The sequence below is a fragment of the Pleurodeles waltl genome, chromosome 2_1, assembly GCF_031143425.1.
Source record: "Pleurodeles waltl isolate 20211129_DDA chromosome 2_1, aPleWal1.hap1.20221129, whole genome shotgun sequence".
Classification (NCBI taxonomy): Eukaryota; Metazoa; Chordata; class Amphibia; order Caudata; family Salamandridae; genus Pleurodeles; species Pleurodeles waltl.
In genome coordinates, this window is record NC_090438.1 from 603,980,969 (window position 1) to 604,003,834 (window position 22,866).

At 42.8% G+C, this 22,866-nt stretch overlaps 1 protein-coding gene across 1 annotated transcript in view; it reads left to right on the forward strand.

Annotated features, from left to right (window-relative positions):
* The window catches only part of ANLN (anillin, actin binding protein), a 207,525-nt gene extending 196,709 nt beyond the window's left edge, over positions 1-10,816 (forward strand). The window contains 3 exon segments of the mRNA XM_069215555.1: positions 2,478-2,585; positions 5,153-5,325; positions 10,589-10,816. Coding sequence (XP_069071656.1) covers positions 2,478-2,585; positions 5,153-5,325; positions 10,589-10,712 — 405 coding nt within the window. The 3' untranslated portion in view covers positions 10,713-10,816.
* Positions 10,817-22,866: the final 12,050 nt, after the last annotated feature.

Below are 22,866 nucleotides of genomic sequence, written 5' to 3' on the forward strand. Positions count from 1 at the left end.
AGCCTTTGAAGCTCACTGCTAGGTGTTACAGTTCCTGCAGGGGGGAGGTGTGAAGCACCTCCACCCAGAGCAGGCTTTGTTTCTGTCCTCAGAGAGCACAAAGGCTCTCACCGCATGAGGTCAGAAACTCGTCTCTCAGCAGCAGGCTGGCAGAGACCAGTCAGTCCTGCACTGAACAATTGGGTAAAATAAAGGGGGTATCTCCAAGATGCCCTCTGTGGGCATTTTTTAATAAATCCAACACTGGCATCAGTGTGGGTTTATTATTCTGAGAAGTTTGATACTAAACTTCCCAGTATTCAGTGTAGCCATTATGGAGCTGTGGAGTTCGTCTTTGACAGACTCCCAGACCATATATTCTTATGGCAACCCTGCACTTACAATGTCTAATGTTTTGCTTAGACACTGTAGGGGCATAGTGCTCATGCACCTATGCCCTCACCTGTGGTATAGTGCACCCTGCCTTAGGGCTGTAAGGCCTGCTAGAGGGGTGACTTACCTATGCCACAGGCAGTGTGAGGTTGGCATGGCACCCTGAGGGGAGTGCCATGTCGACTTAATCATTTTATCCCCACTAGCACACACAAGCTGGTAAGCAGTGTGTCTGTGCTGAGTGAGGGGTCCCCAGGGTGGCATCCGATATGCTGCAGCCCTTAGAGACCTTCCCTGGCATCAGGGCCCTTGGTACCAGGGGTACCAGTTACAAGGGACTTACCTGGATGCCAGGGTGTGCCAATTGTGGAAACAATGATACATTTTAGGTGAAGAACACTAGTGCTGGGGCCTGGTTAGCAGGGTCCCAGCACACTTCTCAAGTCAGCATCAGTATCAGGCAAAAAGTGGGGGGGTAACTGCAACAGGGAGCCATTTCTTTACACACGCTATCTATTGATTCAACCAGGATCTGGAACATCCCAGTATCCATCAGGACCGCCCAGGTGCTGTAGGAAAGAGTTGAATACTCAGCTTTTTAAAGTACATTATATCAATGGATTACGATCCTCAGCCCAACTCCATCGCCTCTTACTTTTTAGGGTCGAGCCTGCGTTGCATGCGCTCGTGCATGCGTATCGCAGCGAGACGCTTTTGTATTTAGAAAAGGGCTGGGGGCCCTGTGAACTTCACGTCCGAGTTTTTTATTGGTTCGTGGGCTTGCCTAATAAAATCTGCTTGCTTTCATTAGGCGAAGGCACGCATACGTCATGCCTTTTCCGGTGACTAGCCCTCCTAGAGCGCAGCGACCAAGTACAGAAAACATGCGAGGCTCGCTGTTTTCCATCGGGCTCGTGGACTTCTTTTTCTCTAATTTACGAGCGTGATCTCGCTTGGCAGAAGTTGAGCGCTTTACATAGTTAATTTCACCTTTTCGGGTTATGTACATAAGTGCACTATTGCCCGATAGGTGAAAAGTCAGGTTAGGAGTTTACAACGCGATCAGCTCTAACATGAGCAAACGCGAGACCCGTTGCGTTGTAAATGCTTGTTTACTTTGTTCTTTGACCGTGTACAGCGCTCCTCAGACTTGCACTGCTGCAAACTGTCAGCTGTAATAGAAAAATGTATCGAGCTCGAGGTACCGGTTTCTGACTTCCCCTGTACCATACTATTACTTCAAAAAACTACAAATAAAAATAAGCATATTTTGTTCTACAGTAATATAAAGTGCCTGATAATTATGAAAATTAACTAGGTGTGGAGTTGACTCGAAATTTACTTATTCTTCCTGTTTAAGCAACACAGACTACCTGATAGTTACAGAGAATGAATTACTTGGAAAATAAAACTTTTAGGTTGTTTACATAAAGGGCAATTGTGGGTAGGTAAATTATGCTAAAAAGGCAGATTGTTCCATAGCCCGGGCGCTAACGTGGAGAACAGTGTTTCACACTACAAAGATTTTTGTGAAGTTCGACAGTTAATGTTTTTAAAAAAAAAAAGAAAAGCTTGAAACAGTTGGAAGCATAGATCTTACTTAAACAAGGGTAAGCTCCCGCTATGTAGCGACTTTCACGTGCTCTTCTTGAGAATCTGTTACTGTTTATAGAATATTGGTCCAGCACGCACCTGGTTATCCAGATAGTCATAACTTTTTGGAACAATTTACATTGTTATCCGAGTATGGGTTTTTAGCCGGCTAGCATTTAGGCAATTGTGTGAAGTGCACCTCTGCACTTACTGTTCCTTTTTTTTTTTTTTATACTATGGACGCTTCTGAAGTTCCTGCAGAGCTCTAGACAACTCCTGTTCCCTTTCTACTCCATGTCATGAGGCTTTATCTTACCTTTTATGCGCCTGTTGTGTTAGACAAGGTTTCAAGTTAATTGCAACAAGTTGGTGGCACGTTTCATTACAGTCTGATGCTGCCATATACCCTGAAAATGCAAATCTGCGAATGCAAGATACATTTTTCGTACAACATGCATTTATAATCCATAGAATGAAATGTTACTAATAAAATGAAATGTTTTCTCTGGTAGACAATGTTTGAAGACGTAAGCGGATTTGGGGCCTGGCATAGGCGGTGGTGCGTCCTCTCTGGATATTGCATTTCATATTGGACATATCCGGATGATGAGAAACGAAAGGTTTGGAAAAAAATCTTGCATTTAAGTCAAGTTTATATGAATCATCGATGATGATTATAATAGGGTGGATACATGAAGGTGTTTACTTACACATGTTGGATGTTAGAAGGGCATTAATCTTCAGGATTTGAGGAACTAAACAGTTAAGAAAATCAAGTAAACTACTATTAGTAAATAGAGGTCATGGCCCTGAAAGCACATGTAACACGGTGTACAGTATGTAATGTTTACTATGTGGTCTTTATCCTGTGTGTGTATATCTATCTATATATATATATATATATATATATATATATATATATATATATATATATATATATATATATATATATATATATATATATATATATATATATTTAAGAAGCACCTTCAAATTCTAACCCTCCACCTCCATACAGTGTATTCAACTCTGTAGCCACATTACATTAAATTTAGCTTGCTCTTCACTCTGTTCTCACAAATGATGTGATTTGCGATGTCATTAGTGCTGTTATGCTAGAGGTTTAGATGGTATGGTAAAGTATGACAGGGTAAGCAGCGCATGGAGAAGGCACGCTTAAAGTTAATGCATTGATGCTACCGAATTTAGTGGGGTACTGTTGAGTGGGCTAGAGCCAAATAGCATAGAGTTGATTAGGGTACAGTAGAGTGGGCTAGAGTGGATTGTTGTATAGTGTAAAGCATACATTGGTGTAGTAGCATAGAGGGTAGCATTGTAGAGTGTATGGCAGAGTGGAGTTGCGTACAGTGGAATGATGTAGAGTAGAGTGGAGTGGGAAAGAGTGGGGTAGAGTAATAGTACAGTGATTGAGATGGAGTAGATTGGGGAGACAAATAAGTGTATCGGTGTAGTGTGTATTAGTGTAAAGAGCTGTGTGAAAGGTCGTAGTGTGAAAGTGGGGGAATGGATGTAGATGTAATATGATAGGAATATAGATTATAAAGTGTAAATGGTCACTTTTGGTAGTAGGTGGGAATAGTGTATGTCAAAATAATTATATATTGTGGAGCTGTATACTGTGATACATCCCAATGAGAAAGCAGTTTCTGATCGGCTAAAGGCTTTCTCTACAAAATGTAAAAGGCAGCCATGTCGTTTTCATATCACTTGCACTGTTTCCGATTAAGGCCTCAGATATAGTTAAGTAGTAGGTTTTATTGTAGTTTCCTACCTATTACCACTTCATTAAAGTGGTACTTGAGAAATGTATTTATAATTTTCCATCTGTTTTTCCATCACTTTACATAGAAACGTGCTTTTTTTATTTTATGGAGTTCTGTAATTTGTAGGTATTAATGCAGAATGTTCCCTACCACTTTTTCAAAGTGGTAACCGGTAGGGATTAAATATAAAACCTAATGCTTACCTATACCTATGGGCTTAATGCAAAATTCTGCCAAAGTGTACTTAAAACAACCTGGCTGTCTTTAACTTTTGTAAATGCGGTCATTAGCCAATCACATAATGCCTTGTCATCACTATGTGCCCCGGATATTTCATGAAATACTGTGACATTTTGCAAAACTACCATAACATCCGGTATCACTAAGTTAAAATGCCTCAAAACTACCTAGCTGCAGTACCCAAAAGGATCACCTGAATACCATAATGTATAGTCCTGCCAAATTTCATGGAATTCCGTTTAGCTGTTTACACGCTGCATCCGAGACAAAAGTCTGTGGAAAATGCATTGGTGGAGAAATGTATTTTGAGACCGTCCTTTTATCTTTGCATCCCATTGACCAATAACTGGCGCAACTTTCAGTCCTCAACCAATGTATAAAAATCTATAGGTTGGCAAATGTTTATGTAGACTCGCTAAAGAGTTATTACAGAGAAAACATCTGAGGGACATGAATATCCTAACTACAACTACAGACTCGCCACCACCACTCTGTAATTATATATACACAAACACATACAATATCCAATTCAGTCATCACCACAGCGTGATGAAGTACCATGATATAATGCAACACATTTTAATGATCAATGCTTTGTCAACAACCAATATCCATGGTGTACTGTAAAAAATGTTGCCAGCATCTGAATGGGAGATCTTTTTGAAGGGTAGACTTCAAAAGCTCTCAGCCAGGGCCAGTGGCTTTCTCAGTAAATATGTAGCGTGGCAACTTGGAGTGCAATGCGCAGGTTCACAAGACAATACCTAGGCTCAGATTCTAGAAAATGTCATGTTTGAAAAAGCAAGGCTGACAAAAGTATTGTAATCTTCTTCTGTATGAATTTCCTCCAAAGTCTGTACCTATTTTATTAAAAGTTGAATACCACACAAAATTTCAGCCTCAGCCACTCAATATTTGGATGCATAACTTGTGAATGTGCTGTTACCTGTAACTAAGTTGCTCTGCTAGGTCACCAGTGATGTTCCAGATAATTAGTGTGTTCTGTACTCTGCTATTGTTTCACAAACTTGGGCAATCCTTTGGTAAAATCAATGTAACTTGAATAGGCTACTCATAAGAAAAAAAAATCGTTCCCTTAAATTTTATTTCTAGACTCCCATTACATGTTGATAAATATTATCTATTTTTTTTTTTTTTTTCAGAATCCTATTGGCCGTATAAATTTAGCTAATTGTACTAATAGGAAGATTGAACCTGTCAACCGAGAATTCTGTGCTCGACCCAATACATTTGAGTTAATTACAGTCCGACCTCAAAGAGAAGATGACCGAGAAACTCTAGTGAGTCAATGCAGAGACACGCTCTGTGTAACCAAGTAAGTACATGACTACTGTGCAGTAGGCAACTTCAGTCTTGCAAATTGTCTTGAAAAGTAGAGTTCTCCCCCCTAACTATTTCCTCTGTATGATTACTGAAATGTGTAGGATGCTAAAATTGTTCCTGTCAGCCATTTAAGTACATTGCTTCTTCTGATTTACAGCCTCATATATGTTACCTTTTGAAAAAGGTCATTTGTAGGTTATTGTTAGAAAGGGGATCTCTAGTTGGCAGTCAGTTTTAACTCTGTCCAAGTAGGGCCCAATCTCTAGTCCGGGTAAGGGAGTCTCACTCCTAAGACAGCCCTGCTCATCCCGTTGGTAGCTTGGCATGAGCATTCAGGTTTATCTCAGAGGCAATGTATTAAGTATTTGTGCCTGCAGACAGTAACACATTGAAAACACTACAGATGGACACCACACCATTTTACAAAAATAGCCAATATTTATCTAAGTAAAACAAGACGAAAATGACAAAAATCCAACATATATAAGTAAAGATATGAATTTTAAAAGATTAAATCCCAGTAAAAGCACTTGGAAACACAGTAGGTTCAATTGATGCTATTACGGCGTTGTGATGGAGTCGCTCCCAACAGTCCGATGCCACTCGTGAGGGAGTGTGGCGCTGGTCATGGAGTCACACAGACCCCAGGTACAGTACTTTAGAAATGAGGGAGTGTCAGACGTGGCATGGAGTTGATTCCTTACTGCTACGCAGGTGGTGAGGCGTAGATTTTTTACTGCTAGGCAGGGGAGGTGAGGCATCAGTTCCTTATGGAGGCAGCGGAGGTGAGGCAGCGTTGGCGGCAAGGTGGCAGTTCCTTATGATCCAACAGGGTCGATGAGTCCAGCAGGTCAAGACGCAATGAGGTTACTTCGCAGTATCGATGTCACACCATGGGGCCACAGGTGCTGGGTCAGGTGTCAGACGACGATGACCCGACACTCGTGGCTCACAGTGTTGCAGGACTTCAGAGGCGGTGTCTGGCCTACGATGTCGTCACACCCGATGCACCTCAGCAGGTTTATGGCTTTGGAATCGGGCAGCTGCGCCAGTTCTAGAGTCGTCCTGAGTCGGTGTGCCTTGTTCTTGCTTTTCTGCCAGAATTCACTTCCAAGGGCCCAGGAACTGGAGTTGGCACATCAGGGTCCTCAACAAGAGAACCCAGGGGCTGACAGGTGAAGTCTTTGATGTCTCTGAGACTTCTTAACACGGGGCAAGCTCGGTCGAAGCCCTTGGAGAAACATCACAAGCAGAATACACAGCAAAATGCATTCTTTGTCCTCTCCAAAGCAGAAGCAGCAACTGCAGGCCAACCCAGCAAAGCAGACATAGCAAAGAGTCAGTACTCCTCCTCACAGCTCTTCTCCTTGGCAGAGTCTTTTCTTGATCCAGACGTGTTCTAAATATCTGGGGTTTTGTATCCAATACTTATACTCATTTCTGCCTTTGAAGTAGGCAAACTTCAAAGGAAAGTCTTTGTAGTGCACAAGAACCTGCCTTCCTGCCCTGGCCCTAGACACACTCTAGGGAGTTGGAGACTGTATTATGTAAGGACAGGCACAGCCCTATTAAGGTGCAAGTGTCAGCTCCTCTCACCCCTTTAGCCCAGGAGGACCCATAAGGATATGCAGGGCACATCTCTGCTCCCTTTGTGTGACTGTCTAGAGTGAATTCACAACCAGCGCAACTGTTATCCTGACCCAGACGTGTATTCCACAGCCAGGCAGAGAGAGACAATGGCTAAGCAAGAAAATTGCCATTTTCTAATAGTGGCATTTTCAAACATGCAATTTAAAAACCACCTTCATTAAAAGATGGTTTGTAAATTGTGAGTTCGGGGACCTCAAACTCCTTATCTCTATCTGCTCTCAATGGGAAATTACACCTATGAGATATTTTAAGACAATCCCCATGTTAACCTATGGGAGAGATAGGCTTTGCAATAGTGAAAACCAAAATTGGCAGTATTTCACTATCAGGACATGTGAACCGCACCAGTACATGTCCTAATTTTTAAATACTCCACACCCTGCCCATGGGGCTACCTTAGTGGGACGCCTAACATGTACTAAAAGTGAAGGTTTGGGCCTGGCAAGTGAGTGCACCTGCCAAGATGACAATGCAGTTTAAAACTGCACACACACACTCTACAATGGCAGGTCTGAGGCATGTTTACAGGGCTACTTACGTGGATGGCACAATCAGTGCTGCAGGCCCACAAGTAGCATTTGATTTACAGGCCCTGGTGAACTATACTAGGTAATTAGTAGAAAATCAAATATGAGGTCTAACCAATCAGTCACAATTTGCACAGAGAACATATGCACTTTAGCACTGAGCAGCTGTGGTAAAGTGCCCAGAGTCCTAGAACTAACAAAAAAAAGGGGTGAGAAAAATAGGAGATAAAAGGCAATATGCCTGGGGATATACCTGCGGAAAAAAGCCAGTTCCAACAGTTATGCTTCTGTAACAAAAGGCATGACCCTTTGAGGCTCACTGCCAGGTGTTACAGTTCCTGGAGGGGGAGGTGAGAAACACCTCCACCCAATACAGGCTTTGTTCTTGGCTACAGAGTGACAAAGGCACTCTCCCCATGTGGTCAGCCTAGCACTAGGAGTCGGACTGGTAGTCAGGGGGCATCTCTAGGATGCCCTCTGGGTGAATTTTACAATAAATTCCACACTGGCATCAGTGTGCATTTATTGTGCTGAGAAGCTTGATTCCAAACATCCCAGATTTCAGTGTAGCCATTGTGGAACTGTGGAGTTCGTGTTTGACAAACTCCCAGACCATATACTCCTTATGGCTACCCTGCACTTAATGTCTAAGGTTTTGATTAGACACTGTAGGGGCATAGTGCTCTTGCACATATGCCCTCACCTGTGGTATACTGCACCCTGCCTTAGGGCTGTAAGGCCTGCTAGAGAGGTGACTTACCTATGTCACAGGCAGTGAGAAGTGGGCATTGACGGGAGTGCCATGTCGACTTAGTCATTTTCTCCCCACCAGCGCACACAATCTGAGAGGCAGTGTGCATGTGCTGAGTGAGGGGTCCCCAGGGTGGCATAAGACATGCTGCGGCCCTTAGAGACCTTCCCTGACATCAGGGCCCTTGGTACCAAGGGTACCATTTACAAGGGGCTTATCTAAGTGCCAAGGCTGTGCCAATTGTTCAAATAAAGGTACAGTTTAGGGAAAGAACACTGGTGCTGGGGCCTGGCTGGCAGGGTCGCAGCACTTTCAGTCATAACTGGCATCAACAAAAGGCAAAAAGTCAAGTGTAACCATGCCAAGGAGGAATTTCCTTCCAATGTCCTTTTAAGTTTTTTATATGTCCTGGTAGTGGAAAAAGTCTTAAATTTGTTTTTCACTACTGCAGACCTACCACTCCCGTAGGATAACATTGGAGTTACCTTATCACATTAAATAAGCTGTAACTTCCAGATGGGAACAGGTAAGCAGTTCACATTTGGTGTCTGGAATTTTAATGAATAATTCTCCCTTAGGTAAGGTCGGATTTTAAATTACAATTTTGAAATTGCCACTTTTAGAAAGTTGGTATTTTTCTGACTTAGCCATTTGGTGCCTGCAGCCTCTAGGTTGCATAACTGGGTGTAGCTGACAGTTGGGCTTCTGTATTCCTCATAGACGGCCACGCACAATGAAGAGCTTAGATGTGCCTGTAAGGACCATCACGGGGAAAAGGGAGGGCAGAGCTGGGAAAAGCACTACTTACACTTGAATAGGCTGTATCCTGCCTCTACACAAAGTACTGCATATACCCCTGGCAGTTAGTTTGGCGGCAGGAAACCTGTACACTTCAAAGAGAAACCTTAGGAAGCTTCTCACAATTTGAAGGAGGCACCTGGTTTCAAATAATGTACCTCAGACAACAACTATTCAGCACACTTCTGAATCTATGGAGACTCTGCCAGGAAGGAGAACTGGTGTGCTCCTTAAAGGACTGCCACTCCACTGGACTGCTGCCCTCCTGCCTCAGTCTAAAGGATTGGACCTGCACCTGAACCCAGGACCTGCACCTCAATCGGGGGACTCCCAGACTGACTCAAAGGGCTAGTGTGATGGCCTCCTGTTCAGAGCCCCGGGAACATAACAGGATCCCAACCACATGAATCTGCACCCAGGTACAGCTGGAGCCAGCCCTTTTACGTCTCTCCACCCCAAACCTGGACCCTTGGTGTGGCCTCAGTGGAACTGAATAGAAGTTTTTGGGCATTCCGCAAATGCAGACTGGGACATTAGTGCCAAAACCTTGTTGCTCACACTGCCCAACAATGCGAAGTTCCATCAACTCGAATCTTTGGCCTACAGCATCAATAGCTCGCTGGGGTGCCACTGCAAAGCTCCTACTCACTTGCGACAACAGGATCTTCACACTAAAGCTACAACTGTCTGCAATCCAGGTCTGATCTTCACGCTACATGAATGACTGCAATGCTTCCCTGCTTCTCGCGGCCACCCTCCACTGAGAACCGGAGTCTTTGCGCTAGCTGAGAAGGTAACTTTTCAGGGGGGGTGGGGGGGATTGACCTGTTCCCTGTATCCAAACCTTGCTCCATCGTGCTCAGTTTGAAGTTGTGACTTTCTCCTGGTCTCTCATGACCATATAGCTATGAGTGGGGCTTTGGGTTGTTTGGCACTATTTTCACTTAATTCTTTAAAATTGCAAATGTCTGCTTCTACTGATTGGACTTTTGTTGCTTTGGTCTTTATTTGTTAAATTCTGCTCTCTCTTCCTACATTGTTTGGGAGTTTTCTTGAGTTGTGTTTTCACTTTATTACTTACTCTATTAAATAATTTTCATTGTCTCTAAGTTAAGCCTAACTGGTTTGTGCCAAGGTACAAGAGGTTTGAGCACAGGTTAATTTGGGAGTTTGGTGGTCCCCTACCATGACGAGTATTGAGGTTGCTGCTTGAGTAGGGCTTCACCCCTCAACCAGTTACAGAACTTCTCACACTGTGGCAAGTAAAGTACTTCAGTGTTGCCCGTTTTTGTCATTTTTGATGTCAATGCCTTTTGCTAATTAAAGGTATTAGTACCTTATTACATTTATATGTGCAGACTTCAGCTATATTTTGCACCAAAACATTTCCTTGGGGTTTATAAACATAAAAAGGGCAGACCAGTGAAACAACAAAGCCATCGTTCAACATTCCACTGTATCATTTTAATATTTGCCAGAAAATGAAGGCCTTATATTCTAAGATGTGCCCATTTCATTTGTTTTTTCAGAAATTGGTTATCTGCTGACACAAAAGATGAGCGTAACTTTTGGATGCAGAAATTGAACCAGGTTCTTGTGGACCTTCGAATGTGGCAACCTGATTCCTGTTATAAGCCCATTGGAAAGCTTTAAAGGACTCAAAGCGAATAATACATTTTGCTGTACAGGAAAAACTCGATTGTTTATTTCAAAATACCTGGAAACGTAGCCATTAAAAAAAAAAAAAAAAAAAAAAACTACCAGTGAAATAAGCCATCGGAGTATTCGGTACATTTTCATGCTTCAGCTTTTGGGTGTAATGTTAATTCTACATCAGATGATGCCTAAGAGTAATTATAAAGCCGCTGAAGTAACATGTATGTTTATTGAAACTTACAATTCTGAAGTATGGAAACTCGAATTAGTTCGTTTGTCTGAAAAGTAAATTGGTTTTCATGTCAGTACAAAATTATTTAAAACATAAAGGAGCCTATCTGTTTGATCTTCTTACAATAGTGAGCTGGATTCTAAACATCTGACATTTCTAAACAATTCCAAGAGGCACGTTGTTGGGTTATATTGTCTAAACACAGCCATGCACAACAATGTTTTCCAAAGATCGTCTGACTTTATATTATAGATACGTTTTTCTTTGATTATGCTTAAGACTGTACGTCCCTTGAGCATAGATTTCAGGTGAAAATATTGACACATAATCGGTATTTTTTTTTCCATTCATCAATTAAAATGTTTTTCATGTACAAACTCCAAAATTCTACAGTAGGTGAATGCTTCCTAATGCTTATTTCGAAAGGCTTTTCCATGTAAGAGACAAAGCACACAAACTATAGATAGTTTTCATTTATATTGTTTAAAAGATACTAGCTATTGTGTGTGTATATAAGATACAGTGGACAAACAATAGCGTGGGGTCCACTTTTTATGGTTTACAGGTGTTCATTTATATTATTGTATGCAATGTGTTGCACATTTTAATTATATATTTTTATTCCTTTACGTAATGCGCTTATACAGCTAAAAGCGGTGAACATTTTAGATAGAGCTCAATCCCCATCGCCTCTCCCATGTTATCGAAAATCCTACATTCTGGTTTACTCATTTTTTTCAATTTCAGAAATATGGAAAGGTCCCTAGCGCTCAAGTAGAGGAAAACTTTGTATTTCAGTATTTTCTTTAATAGGATCTAATTTCATTTTACAAAGCTGCTATGGATTTCTGCCAGCTGACTCTTTACTGGCCTTAGATTTGTACGTTAGTAATGTTTGTACATACCAGTGTGTAATTTTGTATGTAATGTTTACAGTAAAGGTGGTGAACTGCTTTGAAAAAGACAAACATGCCATATCCTCACACCCCAGTAAACGTTTGCAGTTAAAATATTCTAATTCACAATTTTGGATTATTTTTGGGGAGGTGTTATCATACTTGCACTGTTTAGGGGAATCAGATTTTGTATATTTCTTATGTTCTACTTTGGAACACTAATGCACAGTAATTAATCACTTCATGTCACGCTGTCATGTTGGATCCTGTCATCCTCCATCTTTTCACGTTTTGTTTTTGTCTTTTTCATGTATTTTATGGTTACCAAAGTGTTTTCCGTGCAGTATCCTTCAAGAATAAAAAAAAAAAAAACCTTAAATGCACTTAAATGTCGCCCTTGAATATCATTTTTGGAGCGCTTGCAAATTGAGCTGTTTTCTTGCTTTAGCTTGGAATGACTTGATACTGCCAATGATTTCTACTCTGACGTTTTCTTTCTTAAGGAAAGCCAAATAATCAGTTGTAACCAACATTTTCTTTCGACTCCTTGCTGTTTTTTCTTTTTTCCTTCAAACTATTTTGCACCTTTTCTCTTGCAGCCTATACTTTCATGTGCAAACCAATCCCGCACCTTAGTCAACATTAGCAGCGCATGTGCCGCAACAGTTAGAAATGAAATACATATGCAGTCCTATTTGCTCTTATGGAAGCTTTCAGACCACCCTGTTTCTTGGACTCCGTTCTTTTGCCCCTTTTTAAGTTTGACCTTAATGGCTTACCCTACTGTTAATGGCAAACATGTTAATGTATTTCTTTAAACGACTCCCAGCAAGCTGAACTGATTCAAGCTTTTTATCTGGGGAAAATGATATACCATAAATGGTGAAAAACGTTTACTCGCAATTTCTCGCATATGTACTCCATCCACTGACATTTACATGCAGCCCACTGGCAGTAACTCTTTCCACCTGTATATTTTTTTGGTTCCTATTCCTCAAGTCCCTCCCTGTATGAACATAGACCAGCCAAATTTATGCATGAATCGAGATGTTTCATCTGGAACACTATGGGATCCTACCTCCTTAGTGTTCAATGCAGGGAGCCCAATATATGGCGATAGGGGGTTGGAGGTCAAGCTCTGAATTATTGGGTGCGAGAAGAGACTCTTCATTCTTGTGGTGAGATGAGTTGCTGATGGCTGAGGTGAGACCTGTAAAGTGCGATTTTGGCAGATTGTCAGTCTGGTACTTTTCCAGTTCCCAATGCAGTACATTCTAGTGATTGTGGTCTTGCATTCAGGGGTGTTGAATTGATCAAATGTCTACTTGTCCATAGACAGAATGCTTCAGAAATCTGCTCTCCCTGTATAAGAATCCACTTGCCTTCTTCTATGCTATTAAAGGCAACAGTATATGGCACTGTCTAGTCTATCATAGCTCTGATAATATCTTTTCTGATGATGCCAGGGCTCATGAATTGTCAAGATTTGGATTCTAGCAAAGCTTTAGCTATGCAACTTTTCCAATTACACTGAACACACTGTTGCTCTGTTTGTGACAAATGCTTGATTATTCTAAAAGTTTGTTTATGATGGACTGCATATTAAGTTAGCAGTGCCCAGTACATGCAAATTTACAATTGTGTGCTCATTTGTTTTCTGAGGAAGTGCCTTGTGAATTGCTTTATTGCATTTTCCTTGGCACATGCACTCCATTTCATTTCTGTTCCGTTGCCTATTGAGGATCAATAACATTGCTCACAATGGGACCTTCTCCACTAAATGACATTGTGTGATTTTTCCCAAAAACAAAAAAAACTCATCCTCACTTTCCTTTTTGCCATAAATTGGTAGCACATACTGAGCTTCAGACCAATGAATGGTTTACTTTTCAAAACAAGTTGAACTTTGCAAGTCCTTGTCAGTCAAAATATTAAGCCCAATTCGTAGGACTGTTTCTTCACGTTTGCTTGTCTTACTGATGGAAAAGTTGGTGTGCGTACATAAAAGCATTAACACATGTAAGGATTGTCATGTGACAAACCTTTTCAATGGAGCTAGAAGCTGGTGGGAAGTGGTATTTCGTGGGTTGCCCTGTGCGTCTCTGCAAACTCACAAATTTACATGTTTAATGGCAATCACCAGCTTCTGTCTAACCAATTTCCACCTAGAGAAAGGTGAAAAATTTGACTCTTCTAGGGTGGAAATGGCTTTCCCACTCCAAAATGTAAGGTGATATGCAGGGAAAGGAGTTTCTGGGGATCTTCAAAAGGTGAGGAATCTGCAGTTATTATCCAGAATGAGCTTTAGCAAATGTAGGTAACTTGTTCACCTTGTATCACACTGGTATTTGGGCATGTTTAGAGTATTGCCTAGAAGAAGGATGGCTGGGTAAACAGTGTTGCATGAACATTTAGCTAAATAAATGTGATAGAGGAAGGCCTGTAGTGTGCTCAAAGATTCTTAATTTGGCAGGAATCTGTATCTGATGTAGACTTCTAGCTGCAGATTCCTTAACTGAGAATTATCCCTAGGCGTCAGACTAGATCCGGACATTTTTCTTAAGCAGTCTGCCAGTAGGCGTAGGTGGTGGTGTCTGTTATCCATGCCGGAAGGGATTGGAGCGGTGCTTATAGAGGTGCCATCGCAGTGTCCTGGTGACAGTTCTTTTCTTTTGCTCCGGTCGGCACAGATCTGGAAAGAGCTGCTCCAGTTTTGACTGATCTTTTTTTCAACTTTTGTTGCAGTCTTTTTTGAGAATTTTTTTTCCTAGTGTGGTAGGATGTCCGCTGGGAAGTCCATCTTCCAGCCCTGCGGCGCATGTCATTTACCAGTTGCAGTTCCATAACAGACATCTTTTGGCTCTGGTGCCTGGAGTGTGACCAGGACACAAAGCCCCTGCCGATTGCTGCCCCATGTACCCTAAGGCCTTGAGGGAGCGGTCCCATTGTGTGTCAAAGTGCAATGCAGCGGTGGTTCAGATCCTGGTCAAGTGGAAGGTCCTGGGTTCAGTCACAGAGCCCAAGATCTTTGTCACACTACGTCTGGGCGTTTGGGTAACACAATGAAAAGGACAAGAATTCTAGGAGGCCTGCGACTTTGCCCCATCTGTGCAGTCTTCAGACAAGGGAGCACTGTCATTTGAGGTCTGGGCTTCTTGGTTGGGCCTGCGCCTGGCCCAGCTCCATGCCTCCTCAAGTTTATGGGAGCTGGGCGACCCCCTTCCAACTCTGTGAGAATTATGAGGCCATGCACCTTGTGTGTGTGTGTGTGTGTGTGACCCTTCCTCACAGGCGCCCCTTCTGTCCCCTCATTTTTGGGAGGGGCCCATCCTGGTTCACCACCGGTGGGCCTGTTCTCTGTGCCAATCAGGCCCCTTGGGTCCACGTATGGATCTGTACAGGTGCCAACGCTCATGTCGCTGCCATCAACATTCTCATCCCCATATCCAACACAGGGCCAGAGGGGTGTCGTCCAACTCCTGCTTGGCTGGCAGTGCGGTTTCATCTATGGTGGCCCTTACAGCACCACACCTGTCTGAGAACAACTGGCTTTTCAGGACATGTCTAAGGCATGCTTATGGACATGCTCTTTGATGGCTGCTGTCTCTTTGGAGACAAGGCTGGAGTGCTTGATGGACAGTACAGCTACGGCCAGGTCCTTGGGCCTTTCCATGACCCAGCAGCAATCCCAGCTTTCCTTCTTGTCCTTCCAGCTGCATATTTACCCCATGGGTCTGGCAGCTAGTGGTCGGACCATTTCACCTCCAAGCAGCTGCAGCCTCCAAATCTGATTAGTGTGACCTCTTACCATTATGGTCATCTAGTCGGAGGCAGAATACACCATCACCTGTTCCACTGTAGATCTAGAACATCAGACCAATAGGTTCTCCATATTGTCCAAAGGGGCTACTACCTACCCTTTGTGACCACTCCCCCAGCCATGCCATCCACTTGACACAGGCAGGACCATCTTACCTCTCTCCACCTTTAATCCTTTAAATGATGGCTCTCTTGGCCAAGGGAGTCATACAGAGGGTGCCAACGCCAGGAGTAGGTTGTGGTTGCTATCGCTGCTACTTTCTGGTGCTCAAGAAGGACAGAGGCCTTCATCCTATTATAGACCTGTGCCCCAATAATTTTGTTCCTCAAGAAGTTCAAACTGCTCACGCTCGCTCTAGTCCTGTCTGCCCTGGACCTAGACAACTAGATATTAGCATTGAACTTCCAGGACACATTTCCACATTCTTGTCTTGCCCCCCAGAATGGGATGGTGGGGTCATGGAACCTCTGTCAAGAGGTCCTGCGTCTCTGGATATGGCTGGAACGGCAGGGCATATCCCTGGTGGTTCAACTTGATGGGCTCTCTGAGCAGCAGGGCTGATGAACTTAAGTGGAGATACCTAGCAGATCATGTGTCACAATTATGGTTTGAGTTCCTCTGGAGCAATATCCTCAAGAGGCCCACCATCCGGCAGCTCTGGCTCAGATATATTTTAACTGAGGATCAGAGCAGCCAGATGAGGGCAAGGGAATTAGGGATGGTACTGCGGGGAGGAAGATCTGGAACAGATGAAATGAGCTGTTGGGTCACTGGGAATCACTATGAATTATTCAGTCGCTGCAGTTCACTACACATATAATCTGAATAAAGAATGAAATTACCTGCAATGGAATATTTTCTATTTCTGTGAATTGTTTTCATTCAAAATTCTTAGGAAGGATTTTCTATTCATAATATCTGCAGGATATTATAGAATATTTGCAAAGATTGTCTCTCTTTATGATTGAATGAACTCTTTGTAATTCTCAACTATGTTGTAGCAAATACTTCTACCTTTTAAAAACTGTTGGGTTATGCCCAAAGTCAAAAGGCGCACTTTGTGCTGCCAGATATTTGCTCAGAGTCAAAATGCGCACTTGGTGCTGCCAAATACTTAATTTTGATGGAATCTTGGAAAAGTGCAATGAGAAGCGCATGATGATAACTTGCACTAATGCAATGTTCAAAAGGAAACAAAGATCGCCTAACTCATGTTCTTTTTGGAACAGCATGCTGAAGAGAGAGGAGCGGGTCTCGAGATCCACTGCAGCCAGCTAAACTGGGGGTGGTCCTGGAACTTCAGCGATGGCTGCCGGAGCTTCACACTCTGAACAGATTCTCCAAGTCGCATTGAATAATTCGTAGCTTCTGGGTAGCACGAGTGCCTTTTAGGCACTCAGCAATTAAATATGGCTCCCATCACGTGTGCCATACACGTTACTTGGTTGAAACTGAAAAGAAGGCAAATCAGCGTCTGTTTTATAACAAGTGCAAAATATCTAAATAACCCAGAGCAAATCTCCTGTTCTGCTAGAGCTCGGATAAAATCAGCTTTATATAAAGAGGTGCAGCTTAGGCTCGAGCACAAGGCATATCAGCTTACCTCCCGGGCCTATTATCATGGTATATCCCCTAGCCATGAGCTGAAATTTCATATAACACACATAGAAAACACCCATTTTAGGTTTTATCTGACCAGGTTATGTCGCAGGGATTCTGCTTTTGCAGAACTGTGCCATGGGACAGCAGAACATCAGAATGCAAGGGCTGTGCGGCTTATGCCAAATCACTACTGTCATATCAAAATACCTACCTAACCCACCGTGCCTAACTTGCACTCCTAACCTCTGAGTGGCAAGCAATTGTTGCAACCAAAAAGCACGACACTCTAGCCTTCTGTCAGGAAACCGTGGTGAAACAGGTCAGTCCTTTACGTGCATTCTCTGTCCTACATATCCATAGCATCAGTAAATAAAGGCACAATGGAAGTACACAACATATTTATTGCAACTAACATAGTCTATTGTGAAGAAAATTAGATGCGCTTACAACACTGGCAATAATTATAAACATCAGAATAGAAGTTTGAAAAGTGTATAATGTAAATAGTGCCACCATAATACAGATATAGTGGCCAAAGCCTATCCTGTCCTGATATGCACAGGAAGACAATTTTTGTTATTATTAGTGATCTCTGGGTGCAGCGAACCCCATACCTCTATTTGCGTAGTCAGGTGGGCCTCATAGGGAAGTGTACACCCAGTTTACAAAGGCTGCATGCCCGAAGGGCATCTGTTCCACAGATGGGCCATCTCTGCTGGAATCCGCGCCTCTAAAGCTAAACACTACAGGCCCTAATTTATAACATTAGCTTGATACAGTGAAAAGCTACTGTGCTATATCTATAGAAGCCTGTGAACTATTGTCGGATGGACATAACACCTGACACTTGTGCCTGCTGAGCAGTCGGAGAATGTAGACAGAATCCCAGGAAAGTGGCTGCACAAGTGACATTACAGTATGTTTCAGAACAGTGACATGAAAGAAAAGTTTGTAATGTATGACAGCGCAGGACAGAAACGTCATAAATACTAGAGTGCTAAGAAATGAGGCATTTCTATAGTGAGTCCATGAAAGCCACCCCGACCCCACCAAATTGGACAGTACAGCAATATAACAAATAAAAAAAATATATATAAGCCAAGCAAACTCAATGCAATTCTAGGAGGCATAATAAACAAAAATTATAAATACTATTTACAATAGGGCTGGTTAGAATTTTGAAAAACAGGCCAAATTAGTTGGGGTTCAAGGCACCCAAGATCTCTTCCACCTAGTCAATGGTTAGTGAATCCAGGAAGGATTCCATCTCCACAGATGATTGCTGAGCAACCCCATTTATTAGCTCAAAAGAACAGATATGATCCTCATTATCAGCCGTTGCTGAGGAAATGGATGGTTGTGCGGCTTCTGAATTCAGGTCAGAGATGAGTGATGATCCTGGTGCTGATGCAACAGTCTCAAGTGGGAAGAAACTCATACGAAGCATCTTGAAGCAAGCACAAGTTCACTGAACAACTCCGGAAATGGGTCTTTATTGGACTCATCAACCAATTTATGACCATAGGAACAGAAGGTTCCAGAGCAATGCAGATATTCGGTGCCCATTCAAAGGGACACCATAGGCAGTGTAATACGGGTTGAACGCAGATCAAGCAGGCCGGTTAGAATGACAATGACCAGTGAAATCTAGTTTCTGGAGTAATGGGGATACAAGCCACTGGATCTTGAGCCTATGACATTGCTGGATTGTTGGCATACCTAGCGTTAGTGGGCATTGGGCAGGCATATCCATTGCTGAGTAACAAAAATAGGATTGAGATGCTGTAGATGAGGAGTAAAAGCAAGTTAATGCCTCCAGAAAATATTGGAAAATAATTCCAAAAATATACTGGAAGGTACTGATGAAGCCAGTGCTTATGGTTTTTAAGAAATGTGCTATGCTGGCATTATTGGACGCATTAAATGTGTTTTATTAACTGTCCAAAATGTAATGGGAGGTTTGTAGATAAGAGTGACTGTATCTTGCTAGATGTCCTTGCGACTTGAACTTCAAATGTTTATCTAGCTGAAGTTAATGCTACCTCTTTGGGGAACAAAATAATGCTTTGAGTCTGCATAGCCTTTTGAAATCAACCTTCAAAGTTGGAATGGAAGGCCATAACAAACTATCAAGAACCTCATGTGTGAGAGGGAAAAGGATGTTATTACAGCATTTCACTAGTTGAGAAACCAAAAGAATAGAGGGGATCCCAGCTTCCATTCTGCAACAGCCCTGATCATTTAAAAATAAATAACTGCCATTGGAAAGAACAATATGGGTAAAAGTGTGGGAACTGGCATTCCTTTTTAAAAACACAGTAAATTTGGAACAGACGCATTCCAGGAGCTGTGAATGGTAACATGTTTGCATACAAGTGAGTGGCCAACAGAGGGGTCACACTCCTTTTCAGTAATGAACACCTCCCGACTTAGCTGTTCACAATGATATTCAAAGTGGAGTGACCCTATCTTGTGAATGAAGCTCCCACCTAGGGCTTCATATCTACCCACAGGGAAATAGTTAATGCAATAATTGAACTGGTGCAATGGTAAAGGGTAGCTTGTCTAAATTCTCATTATGTAACAGTGTGTATGTGGTGCCTTTTTCCGAGCTATGAGTTATTTACGGGTCAGATTAAATGGCAGAAATGGGCGACTGGAGTGATGGTATCGCCAAGGTATGCGGCCATTTTTGAGGACTTGTAATGTCCAGTTAAATATAGACCTAAGCTGATTTTGCCCATGGTGCAGTACAGACATGTTTTGCATAATACCAATAACAGATGTTACACTATTCAAACACTGTTTTTTTCTTTAATTTCTGATAAAGTATCAATTATTATACAAAAACATAAAAGACATGACATGATCTGTAGTATTGACTCCTGTATGTAAATGTGATGTAGCAAGTAAGTCCGATTGTAGTGATCTGCATACGCCAGTGTGGTCAGATATCCAACGTGATCTGGAAAAATATGGATGTACTAATTCATAAAATGGTTTTATGCGTTTAGCATAGTCAGGAATATATTTTCTGCCAAAGTTAAGGAAACACAAAACTGATTGTAGTTTCTGAAGTGTATTAGGTGGTTGTAGGGGTGCACACTTCTTTAAGAAGTGAGGTGAAAGTCGTTTGCCTTCATTTGTGAATTCATATCCTAAGAATGACACTTATGAGGTCCACTCTGGCTAAGTGTGTCCCCAACTCATCGTCTGTTAGATATCATCTGCATAAGACAATGTGTCTAGGTCAATATCATGAAGAATTGACACTATATGGGCAGCAAACAGTCCTGGGCGATTCTTGTACCCCTTGGCCAGGTGTGCAAAGCATCACTGGAAGCCAAGTGCCGAGAAGGCAGTTACGTCCTTGCTCTTGGGCGCTAGATATTGACTAAAAAAAAAATGCTGGAAATATCCAAGGCATTTTTGTATTTTCTACTCACAATATTATTAATAAGAGCAGTGCCGTGTGTAATTTGTATTGCAAATGTGCGTGTATGACTATTCAAGTGACTGTAGTCTAAGGCAATTCTGTATGAATGATCCAGTTTCAAAATAGGAATGGATTGTTCATTTGTGAGATACAGGGTTCAATCACACCCTGGTACTCTAGATGAGATAGGATATCCCTAACAGGTGCTTTCATATCTTGTTTAATATGATTTTTTGGTTGCATTGCGGGCTGGACCTTAAGGATAATATATGATAAGGCAAGTCCTTATCCCAACCTAAATGATTGCGATATAATACTGGGGCTTTGCAAGAGCCTATTTCACTGCATAAGCTTGTTTGATTTCCTCAGGGACAAGGGCAGAGAAAGAACGAAGGATTATTACTTCCCCATGCGGGGACGAGCAGGCAAACACTGAGGGCCAATCGACCTCCACTAAGAGAATGTCGTAGGATAGTGTTATATTAGCCCAAAACATAACACGAATAGTGCCTAGAATTTCACCCTGCATTTGCATGCTCCCCTTAGAGTTGAACGGTAGGGTCAACGCACCTATCTGTGGTTTCAACCGTCACATATTGATCGGTTGCTTTCACTGCTAGAAACTCCCAGAGTCTGGCAGACTATGGTGACCTGTGCTGCGCTGTCGGAGTCACCTTTTGCAGTTATAGCTGCAACCTTTTTCTTTTGAAACTGGGGTTTTTAGTAATGTTTATCCTCCTGTTTGAACTCCGCATCAGACGAGCATAGAGTCTTTTCTTGGTCTCACATGCTGCTCCTGTCTGCAATCGGACCTTCTTTCTCTCTCGTACTTTCTGTCAGACAAGTCCTGGAATGAACAAGAAGGGCTAGTATCAGTGTCCTGATATCTGTCTGGGGTTTTATCCGTGCTATCACACAAATTATATTTTCTCTCAGAGGTCCAGTGGAGGAGAACCTCCTTGAGATTTAGCCTTTCCTTTGGGTTTATTTTTGTCCCATTGTTTTTTTTTTTAACAAACTTTGGGTTCTATTTGGCAGTGTCCTTGCTTGCACTTGAATTGCCAAGTTGTGGTTTAGGTGGTGTGGTCCCCAAGTTATTGTGATCAAGTGATGTATAAACTTCAGCTACAATGACTGGCGACTCACGTTCCAGGTCGGCAGCAGCGACTGCAGTGAGCTGCTGACATATAGCCAAAGCTGCAGCTTCGCTTTTGATGTTCAATAGAATCATATCCGAAACAGGAAAAGCTGCAAAGACTGTTTCCCATGTGTTACAGTCCACTATCTGAGGTACCACCTCATGTGGTAAACACATAGTTAATATTCTATGCTTGTCTAGTGGTCCCATAAGGCCAAACACAGCCTCAATCTGGTCTACTTAATTGGCAATCCAAAAGGGAATTTCCTCGCATGCTGTGGATACTTTACAGATAATTGCATTGATAATCACATGACTAATTATCGGAGCAGCTGCCAATTGTGGTGCACCCGCTGCTGCCACTCACGCAGGAGCAGCCATCAAAGCGTGCATGAAAAACTGATCTAGGCATCAGAGTTGAACAAGGTTAGTGTATTACTGTGGAAGATCAGCAGCAGTCAAGTTACATAAAAGATGAGAAGGTGTGGTGGTTTGAGCGTCAAGATGGCGGCCGCACCTTAAAGGTGCTCCGGACCCCTCCGTCATCCACTCGAGTACCGCGCATTAATCAGCCCCCTCCGGAGGAGAGGGGAGACGGCAGATGAGCAGGGCAGCTCCCCGGAAGGAACGATCTGTGTTCCGGAGTCCGCGGGCCCAGGGAGAGCAGAAAACGGTCGGAGTGCCACACGATCAAAATGGCGGGCGCTCCGAATACATAGACGGCGGCCGGCAAAATGGTGTTGACTGGGGCCGCGGGCGGCCGGCCTGAAAGGAAAGGAAACCACAGAGACAGTGCGCGGGACCGGTGATATCTGGTCCGCGCGGCAAAACTGAGGGGGAAAGAGGAGATTCTTTGCGGAAGACGTCCCACAAACAAATGGCAGACGCTCAGAGGACAAGAGGCGAAAGAACCTAGCGGGCGCGGCTGAGTGAGGTCCATGCCCCCGTGGACAGGAGGGGAGAGGAGGCGACATCGGACCAGAGAGAGGCGCAGGCAGCGCTGAGAGCACCAGGAGCGCCCCGAAAG